The 10,840-nt window shown below is 47.3% G+C and overlaps 1 protein-coding gene across 1 annotated transcript; it reads right to left on the reverse strand.

The window, feature by feature from the left end:
• Nucleotides 1-7,251: 7,251 nt before the first annotated feature.
• Ccdc71l (coiled-coil domain containing 71-like) lies at nucleotides 7,252-10,840 on the reverse strand (the record flags this gene model as incomplete). Its single annotated transcript, XM_013516289.1, is given in 2 exon segments — nucleotides 7,252-7,841; nucleotides 10,380-10,840. A coding segment is annotated over 1 exon segment (396 nt), but the record flags the coding sequence as incomplete, so codon positions are not given.

The following is a 10,840-nucleotide window of genomic DNA, read 5'->3' on the forward strand; positions in this document are numbered from 1 at the left end:
ACATAGACCGCTTAAAAAAAAAAAAAAAAAAGACCAAGATGAAGAGATGGGCTGTAGGGATCTGCCACTGTGGTTCCAGTGGCTGGTGGGGCCTGGACCCACAGCCACACTTCTGCGTCACAGTCAAGGGGGCCATCAGAAGACGGAAGGAACTGACGACCAGCGGAGCAGAGCCCACATGCCGTCCAGGGCCTTGCTCGGGGAAACCCTGAGGTCCTCACAGAGCACCCAGAGTGCGGGGTGCCGGGCTTCTCTTCCAACTGCCTCAGCGCTGTCCGTGACTCTTCCAGAGTGGAGCCAAGGACTGGGACCAGTTCTCACGCCCAGCACCCTATGTGACCTCACATGACCCTGGTCTACCACAATAATCGGGTACAGTGCGTGCCACTCACTGGTTAGGAAAGAAGGCATGGGGGCAGCTCCCCCGCCAGCCTGTCCGCTGGGTGACAAGCTGAACTGCAAGCCGATCGGTGAGAGGAACCGTCAGAGGAAACCGCCATCTGTATTCTTGAGATCTGCACAACTGGGAAACACCTTGCGACTAGGGGGTTGCGGTCATGTTATGGTTTGGGGGATATTTTTGCAAGGGGAACAATATAATACAAGACACATATTCTATAAGATTATTTATAATAGTCACCCAAAGAATGATATACAAGAGAGTGCAGGAAATCTGTCCACACACAGCAAGGAATCTAGCTGAGGGCCTGGATCCCAAGGAAATGTCCTGCATGAGTCCACCTGAAGACCTAGAGCTCATAACAGTGCCTCCCAGAAGTTCAATTTGAGGCCTAGAGTCCATAACAATATCTCATGCAGGCCTGTTTCATAGATCTGCACTGGGAAGACCCAAAGGTCAGTGGTGGAATCTAGGAAGTCTGTGCCAGTGGGATGAAAGATCTGTGCTAGCAGGCTGAGGGATCTAAATTGGAGCTAAGAAGCAATGTGCAAAGTAAGAAGCAGAGCTCCCCTGAAAAGTTCCACAGCCATCCTCAGCAGCAGTGAGGTACCAAGCTCCTCCAGTGGTGAAGACAGCTGAGTTCCCATCAGGAAAGCAAATGCAGCAAGCTTCTCCAGGGGACTAGCAGTGCACCTTCTTCCCCTCCAGAGCCAGGAGGCGATGCGCAAAGTGAGGACCACAGCTCCCCAAAGTGAACCAAAGCTACTCTCAACAAGGTCCAGAGCTCCTCAGAGCATGAAAACAGCCAAGTTCATCAGGAAAGCCAGCATGCCAAGCTCCTCCAAGAAAACCAACAGCTCCTTACACCTTCCAGCAGCTCCAACAGCCTTTCAGCTCCCAACAGCCTGTTTCTTCTTCTCCAGCTCTGCCTCTTATGCTGCACCACGCTTACTCAGTTCAGCTGGGGTTTGTAAGCTGGCCACCAGGGGTCAGTCCACTGCAGGTCATATGTGTGTGGCCACACCAGTGAGAAGGTGCCCGCCAACCCGATCATCCGACTGCTGTATAAACCTCCTGAGTCGGCCTCCCCGTGGGACATTCATTGAGGAAGAGGACACTCGAATCTCAAAATCACCTCGCTCATCAGTAATAAGGTTTCTTCTCTACCACTACTCTGTCCTTGAGCGACTGGTTTCTGTCATGCTGCAGTCAGAGCGAGCTCTCTGCGTGGTAACAGATGCCCCTTCCACGCAAACTGCCTTGGGGATAACGGCCCTGCCCACCACGGTGGCACTGCCTCCATCCCCGCTGCCTCCATCCCTGCTTCCTACACTGGGCAGAGACCCTGCAAGGAGAAGGTGGAGTGGATAACAGCCTCAACAATGGCCAGCATCCTACTGGCTGGTGCTGGACAGGACAGCCCCTCGCTGCCCTTATTATACTCACGGCCTGCGGTTTCTTGCTGCTGTCCAGCTGCACACTAACCCTCCCAAGACCTCCCCGAACCTGTCCCCAAAATGTCCCAGCTATAAACTGCCATCACTTGGTACTCGCCAGCCCAGTCCAGGTATTTTCCATGAGCTCTGTCCGCTCTCAGTGTGCGTTTGCAGTGCACAGCCTTTGCGTCCCCGTGGGGGGTTAGCACGCGCACAGAACACCTGCTTGTCACCTTGCACCCCTCCCCCCTCCACTCCTTGGTCCCCTTTGCTTTCACAAGAGCCCTGTCTTCCTGTTCCCCATTGTCTTTTATTCTCCTTTTCACTTATATTTTGGGCTTCTCGTGTAAGAGAAGCCGTGTGATTTAAACTTGTGTGCCTGATTTAGCTCACCTAACCGTCCGCTCGTAAGAAGCATCATTTTCCCACAAATGAATCAAATTTATCTTCTTTTTGGTAGAGTAGTACTCCACTGTACTTCATTTCTTTATTTTGTTCTTTATTTATTTGGGGGGGTACCGGGAACTGAACTCAGGACCTTGTGCTTGCCATGCAGGTTTTTGTGCTGCTGAGCTATATCCCTGGCCTTTGTTCTTTATTTATACTTCTTCTTCTTTTTCTTTTTTTTTTTTTTTTTTTTTTTTTTTTTTTCTTTCTTTCTTTCTCTCTTTCTTTCTCTCTTTCTCTCTCTCCTTTTCTTCCTTTAGAAAACATCTGAGAGCTTGCCAAACATTTACAAAAACTTTTTTTTTTTTTTTTTTTTTTTTTTTTTTTTGTCTTTTTGAGACTCACTATGCACTTCAGGCTGGCCTTTAGCTCACTTTATTGCCCAGGCTAGTCTCGAACTCACAATGATCCTCCTGCCTCAGCCTTGCAAGTACTGGGATTACAGGCGTGCACCACCATGCCCGGCTCTATTTATACTTGTGTGAGAGAATGACCATATGACATTTAAGCTTGTGGGTCTGATTTCACTTAGCATTGTTTCAAGGTGCATACATTTCTGTACAAGTGGTTCAAATTCTTCCTTCTTATAGCAGAGTAATATTCCATAAGGATAAATATCACATTTTTTATCCATTCATCTGTTGATGAACATACAGACTGTTTCCAAGATCAGGCTATTCTGAATTGTGCTGCTATTAACATGGGTGTGCATGTATCAGTGTAGTATGAGGTCTTTAACTCTTCCAGGAAAATACCTAGAAGGGAAACAGCTGGGTCAAATGGAATTTCTTACTTGTTTTTCTGTGAGGAATCTCCACACTAATTTCCACAGTGGTTGTTCAAGTTTATATTCCCACCAGCAGTGTCGGAGGCTTCCTTTTACCTGAAGCTAACATTCGTTATTTGATGTTTGATGTCTGCCATTCTCTGACAGCCAGTGGCACTGAGAACATTTCTTCACGTCCTTATAGGCCATTTATGCTCCTCCTCCTGTGAAGTGTGTATTCATTTCAGTCGCCCAATATTTTGATTGGGTCTTTTATTTTGGGGGAATCTAATTTTTTTAAATTCTTTATATATGGATGTTAGTCCTCTGTGTGAAGAAAAGTTTGGGGAAAAAAAAGCTGCCTCTTCACTCTGTTGGTTATTTTCTTTGCTATGCAGAAGTTTTTTAATTTGATGTGATCTCACGTGTGGATTCTTGATGTTATTTCTTATGTAGTTTTGGGTTCTGTTCAGAAAGTCCTCACCTCTCCTAACAGGCAAATCTAGGGTTTAGTATAAAATACTGACAGTGAACTAATCACAGAAAAAACCTGACAAGTCTAGCATGCTCATAGTGCAAATCAGAACACTAGAGCTGGGAGGTGAACTCAGGATCGCACAACTGGGCCAGGGATACAGCTCAGCTGTGGCACAGCACTTGCCTGGCAAGCATAAGGTCCTGAGTTCGATTCCTGGTACCCCCCAAAAAAAGATCACATAACTGCCAGGCATGGTGGCACACACTTGTAATCCCAGCACTCTGGGAGGCTGAAGCAGGAGGATCAGAGTTTTGACCCCAGTGTGGGCAACTAGCAACTTAGTGAAGCTCTGTATTGAAGAAGGCTGAGGGTGTGGCTCTGGGTTCAAGAGAGCAACCAAAAAAGAAGGAGCAAGCGAGCTAGCAAGCAAGTAGGTCCCAGAGCTGATTAATGAGCAATAGGGCTGGATTCAGGCTCGCGCTGGTCTTTGTTTGCAAACTTGTCCTCCGGAGCAAAGGTCAAAAAGAATGAATGGATAGGCTGGAGATCCTAAACTTTGATCCACTGAAAGCAGTATTTTATCTTAAAATTTTACATTTAGTGGCATGAGAGTACCTCAGTAGTGATACAGGAGAAAGACATTCCCAACCTGAACAATATCTGGGATGAGTTCGATTGAAGAATGAATCTTAGCAAAAACAGAGGTGAAGAGCAGAACTTATTAAAGGAAAGAAAGCTTCTGTCCGAGACAGGGACAGCAGCGGGCCCAAGTGGGTGGCCCAGGGTACCCGTGTTTTCCAAGGACTTTCATAGAGCAAGCCACAAGGTGAGGCGGGTCCAAGGGGCGAGCGAGGATGAGGAATCACAAGGTGGGTGTGAGGTGGGACAAGGTTACGGTCAGCCAATAAGATTGCAAGTATAATTGTTCAGGTAACATTGATTAAACTGGGATCAAACAGGGAAGCGAGGCACGCAGCAAGCGCACATGATACGGAAGAGGGGCCCTTCCTGCAGGGGGCTGGGAAAGTGACTCTTCCTGGCTTTTTCAAGGTGACTGCTACCTATTTAGAACATCAGTCCCTGAGCTCCATCCCTAGGGAGGTGTGTGGGTGCATTTGTTTAGTCTTTTGTCTTGAGGTCTGGCCCGCAGCAAGCACGTCTCCATTTGCAAGGTATCTTGTCTTCCACGTTGGCTCCTTCCAGGGCCTGGCCCTGTCTGCCTGCCTATAATATTTCTGTCTAACTCAGCAGCCTATAACAATAGTACAATCGCCTATCATGTACAAGGTCCTGGGTTTGATCCCCTCACCCCGTGGGGAAAAAAACTACATCTTAATGTGGCCATTTTTGTTAAATATTTTCCACAAAATATTTTAGTAAATTTGGGAGTAGAGCTATGCAATTTTTACTCTGTTCCTTATAACATACCCAACTGCAAGCATAAGGTCCTGAGTTCTGTGAAGTCCTGAGACTGTGAAGTCCATTGTTGTACACCATTTGAAGACCTAAACTTTCTAGATCCCTGTTGAAAATTTGTAGTTATTCCTCTGGGTACAAAGCATTTTAGCAAAACACTGTCCTTTTAGCAGCTTTAACGATTTAGGATTGCTAAACTTCACTGTCACCAATAGAAGTCTAGCCCACCAGGAGATAGAAATGAGACCTTGTGGGGTATCGGGTTAATAACCCTCAGTTATTGCAGACTGATCAGGCCCGCAATCTCCAAGTGAGTGGACGGGGAAGGGTTAAGTAAATGAGACAACTGAAATAATTTCAGGGCTCCAGGAGGGTTCAACCCTATTACAGACTTCGAGGTTCCCTGGACTGACACCAGGACTTCCCTGAGTGGCCCGTATTTACTAGGTTTTCAAATAAAGGAGGGAGATACTAACGAAAATACAGGAATCTGGGCAGAACTCGGGAAACCCTTTATAGAATTCTCCAAGTAATACTTACGTTAATTTAGAAGAACTATGTTATCTCCAGGAAGGCCTTCACTGCGGAAGTGAGAGGCCTGCAGCTGCATTCCCCCCTTCGCGAATGCGGGTTGGAGCCAAACATCCGCAGCTGTGACCTTGTCCTGTCCTTTGAGGCACCCCAACTTCACAGGCCAATACAGGCCTGAGCGGGGTCCAGTGACTCGCAGAGGTCACTGTGAGTCCGCTGCCCATCAGAGAGCAAGGGCCCAAGCCTGGGACAGCTCGCAAGTGAACACGGAGGGCCGACAGGTTACTATTAAACCCTGCTCAGAGCCGCTTCACGGCAGGCTCCATCAGTGGGGAAATGCGCAGTGCGCGAGGCGGCGCCTTGTGTCGGCTGTGGAGGAGGAAGGCCCGGGAAGCGGTGAGCTCTGTGTCAGCAGAGCTCCACCACGGACGGAGCCCCGAGGTAGACAACGTCTGCAGCCGAGCTCGGCACTGGCCGGTGCGAGTGACTTCCATCACCAAAGTCGTCGCGGGCACGTGGCCTCGACCGCGTAGTTTGGTAGAAAAGGAGATGACCGGCGCAGGGCTGCTGTGAGCGGGAAGGAGCGGGGAGCCGGTGTGGCTGGACAGACGGACTACGGAGCAGCTGAACAAAGGGTGTTGGCCCAGCCCACAGTTCCGTTCTTCTGGCTGGCCATCGCAGTCTGAACGGGTGACCAGACGGACCTCTCTTCAACCCCATTCGTTCCACAGTCCACCACCTACGACAGCGAGGCATGTGCTCCGCCAGGCGGGCCAGGGCCCTCGGGGGACCTAACCCAGAGAGGGCCGGAGGAGCCCAACGACCCCCCAGGGTCACGGCTGATCCATTACAAGTGGCAAGAAAGAGAAACGGGGGACTTGCTGAATTCCAACAAATATCTAAGGACGAAATAAATACCAGCCTTACACATAATCTCTTAGAAAAACGGAGGAACACTTTCAGTGCACTCCAGGAGGCAACATTACTGATTCCAAGGCTAGAGGAGAAAAGTGTCACATGAAAACTATAGACCTATATTTTCCATGAACATAAGTACAAATCCTTTTAAAACAGCCAAAAACAAGCCAGCGACACACAAGGACTAGACACCGTGACCAAGAGAGGATTATCCCAAGAACATAGGTGGTTTTAACACTGGAAATCAATTAATACAATACACATCAACAAAATAAAATAAAAACAACTTATCTCAACGTTCCGAAAAGATAAAATAAAAACAACTTATCTCAACGTTCCGAAAAAGCCTTTACAACAATCAAAAATTCACTTTTTTATTAGCACCGTTTGCAGTGCCTGACAATTACATTTGTGGTGGGGAAAGTGTCGTGTACACAACACACTTTTTGTCCCCGTCCACTCCCACCCCTCCCTGCTCTCTCCAGCTCTTACTTTCTTTCCTATTTGTATAAGCTCTGTTTTTCAATTAATTTTTTTAAATCTCTTTCCCTGGGCTGGGGATGTAGCTCAGTGGCACAACGCCTGCCTGGCAAGCACAAGGTCCTGAGTTCAGTTCCTGGTACCAAAAAAGCCCTTAATCCCTTTCCCCTTCCTACCTACCCCGCCCTCCATCTCTTGTTCCCCTTCCCATTTGACAAAGATCTCCCTACTTACTATTATCTATCTCTTATTTTGCTCTTTATTTATAATTTGGGTTTCTCACATAAGATAAACCATGTGATATATTTAAACTTGTATATCTGATTTATTTTACTTAACACTGTGCTCTTAAGGCACATTCATTTTCCTAAAAATCACTCAAATTCACCCTTCTTTATGGCAGAGTAGTACTCCATTGTAGATAAATACTACATTTTCTTCATCCACTTATCAGTCGATGGGCACACAGGCTGCCAAGATTTAGCTATTATGAATTGTGCTGCTATAAACATGAATATGTATCACTGTAATATGTGACTTACTCTTTCAGGAAGGTACCTACAAGTGAAATAGCTCAGTCAAATGGAATATCTAGTTTTAGTTCTTTGCCTTTCTGATTTCTGTACTAGTTGTACTAGTTTACATACCCACAATGTAGAAACATTCCTTCTTCCCTTGCAGCTGTGTTATCATTTCCATCACTCATTCATGATAACAATTTTCAACAAATTAGGAAAAGAAAATTTTGAAACTTGTTAAAGGACACTGTCAAAAGCAACAACCATCATGCTGCTTAGAGCTGAAAGATTCCTCCCCATCCACCCACCGGTATAATGACTGTAACACCCCACAGGAAATTCTCAAGTGGCATTTAAAAACAAAATTAAAGGCATCCAGATTGGAAAGAAAAAATACAAATATCTTTGTCTGTAAATGACACAGTCGTTTGTGTAGAAGCTCTTAAGAAATCTGTGGGAGGAAGAACAAGACAAAAAAGTTCAGCCAAGTTGCAATATCAAGATCAGTATAAAAGAAAATGTTTAACAGGCTGGGGACCTACAGAGTGAAGACCCCAAGTTCAATCCGCAGTACCAGAAAGAGAACAAGAACATACCAAAAAAATTTTTACATCATTTATCTGATAAACAACTTGTATCCAAAAGTACTGTGTCCAAAGTACCATATATAAAGAATCCTACAATTCATAATAACACAACCCAATTTTAAAAGTACAAAAGATCTTAATATATACTTTACCAAAGGAAAATATATGAATGCTTTTTAATAAACACATAAAAATTGCATATGCAGAAAACAGTTAACATAGCAAGTCTGAAACTGCTACTCTTGCTGGTCATGGTGGTACACACCTGTAATCCCAGCACTTGGGAGGCTGAGGCAGGAGGATCGTTGCAAGTTCAAGACCAGCCTAGGCTACAAAGTGAGCTCAAGGCCAGCCTGAACTGCAAAAAGACAAAAAAATAATAATAAGTAAAATAAATAAATAAATAAGAAACTGCTATTCTCAGAAAGTTCTGTTTGCAAGGTTGGCCCTCAGCTGAAAATTACATTTGGGGAGTATTCTCACCATGCCCTGCATGAATGGATCACTATGTCTAAAATGTTTGGGCAGTACTGTTTTTTGCTGAACACCTGCTTTCCTCTAGGAATCTGGTTGGTACGCATAGGTGGAGTGTGCCTCTATAACTGGCCCCCCAAAAAAACTTTGGGAACCGAGTCCTGAATGAGATTTCATAGCAGACAGCATTCTACATTCCATTTGTTGGAGGAATTAAGCTCATCTTGTGTGATTCTGCTGGGAGAGAGCTCTTGGAAGCTAACGCCTGGTTTCCTCCAGACTTTGCCTGGTGTGCATGTTTTCCCTCTGTTGATTTTGATGAGTCCTTTAACCATAATAAACTCGAGTATGACTTTACGCTGAGTCTTGTGAGTCCTTACGCAAATCATCAAGCCTGAGGGTGGTCTCCAGAGCCCCACGAAGTACAACAGCAGTAATCACTAGGAACATGCACACTGGAACCACAGTGAGATTCCACTTCATATGCATTAAAATGACTAGGAGCCAACATTGCTGCTGAGGACATGAAAAAAGTTGAGTCTTCACGGATTGTTTGTAGGAATGTAAAATGACAGCCAATTTAAGGACACACTTGGGGCGTAGCCATAAAAATTAGGCATATATTTACCATATGACCCTGCAATGCCACTCAAGTATTTACCCAAGAGAAGTGAAAATTATGTCCACATAAAAACTTAATGTTGAGAGAGGGGCCTTGGTCTTGGGAAGCCTCAGTGAGCTGCCTGGGTCCCGGATCCTCTGGCCCCACCACCTGCCACCACCACGGAGGCGCCTGGGACTCAGGAGGCCTGGGTGAGCTCTCTCGGTGCTTGGGTCCTCTGGCTCGGCCCCCTGCTGCCTCCTCAGGAATAAACCTAAATCTCTGGAAACCTAGGGAGATTTGAAAATGACAAAAAGAAGCAGCAAAATGCAATCTCAGCCAAACACCCCACCCAGAACAAGTCCAGGAAGCATCAACATGGAAGAACATGGAAGAATTTCACACACCTGAAATTTCTCAAATGATAGCAACTGAAGTAAAGAACCAACTACATCAAGCTATAGAGGAAATGAGGTCAGAAATAACTGCTCAGGCAAAAAAAGAAATGGCAACCATAATGAAGGAATTGCTGGGCATATCAAAAGAAGACATAGATTAAAAAAAAGAGGAGCACAGAAAAATGACGGAAACCTTAAACAAAAACAGTAAAAAAAAGTAGGCATAGAGCATCCTAACTTAGAGGGTTCAGTCCCCTGACAGTGCTGATTTATTCTGAATGAAAACACGACACTGATTCATTCTCCTACCTGACGACGAAGAACGGGGGGAGGGGGGTTGTTAGTAAATTTTGCAGTTAGTTTTAATCTAATTTAATGATTAATCTTCGATTTCCTCTCTGAAAACAGTGTTTTATTCACAGGGTTACTGTGAGGATGGGGTAGTGCATGGTGTTCCACAGTACAACTTTCTCAAACTTTGGGGTTTTTATTTGTTTGTTTTGAGGTACGAGGGATTGAGCTACATCCCCAGTCCTTCCTTCTTTCTCCTTTTTTTTTTTTCTTTTAGACAAGTTCTCACTACCTTGCTAGGTGGCCCAGGCTGGGCTGGAACCTGTGATCCTCCTGCCTCAGCTTCCCAGGGAGCTGGGATTACAGGCCGCACCACCGCACCCGGCTGTCTTGGAATTTTGATTACAAATTCTCAAGCCCAAGACTGCGCGGCTTCCCGCGACCTCGCTCCCCGTCTGCGGGGTTTCCCCTCGCCCCCCAGGTGGCCCGGAAGCCGGCTCCCCAACCCGCCCCCGCTTCGCAGGCCAAAGCCCGCCCGCTCAAGCGAGGGCGCTGCGGTAGTGGTGTGGGGTCCCGGCCACGAGAGGGCAGCGTTCTCCCGAGAGCCACACGCCCACCCCGTGCAACAGTACGCTCACATCAAACAGAAAAAGCACCGGAACTCTTGGGTGTCCCCTCCATCCCTTCTCCCGTGTCGCCCCCACTAGGCCTCACTGAAGGAAGCGGCGCGGGCAGTGACAGCCCCGCGCTGAGTTCTCGCGAGACCGTCGCCGGAAGTGGGGCGGCGAGAGCGCGGCGCTCCCGCGAGATCACGGCGGCGGCGGGCGGCGGCGGGCGGCGGGGGCTCTGGCACCAGGGCCCGGCAGGACGAGTAGCCGTAGACGTCCTTGCTGCGCAGGATGTGCGGGGAGAACTGGTGCTTGAGGCTGCAGAGGAAGCTCCAGAGCTCCGCGTCCGAGCTCATGAACTCCGTGCTGCGGGGCATGAACAGCTTGAAGGCGTCGCCCAGCGCCTTGGTGCTGTCGGCCAGCGACAGTTGGGACCGCGAGTACACCACCTTCTCCTCTCGCGCGTCCAGGGCGGCCCCTCCTCCCGCCCC

The sequence above is a fragment of the Chinchilla lanigera genome, unplaced genomic scaffold (genome assembly GCF_000276665.1).
Source record: "Chinchilla lanigera isolate Chin_1 unplaced genomic scaffold, ChiLan1.0 scaffold00033, whole genome shotgun sequence".
Lineage (NCBI taxonomy): Eukaryota > Metazoa > Chordata > Mammalia > Rodentia > Chinchillidae > Chinchilla > Chinchilla lanigera.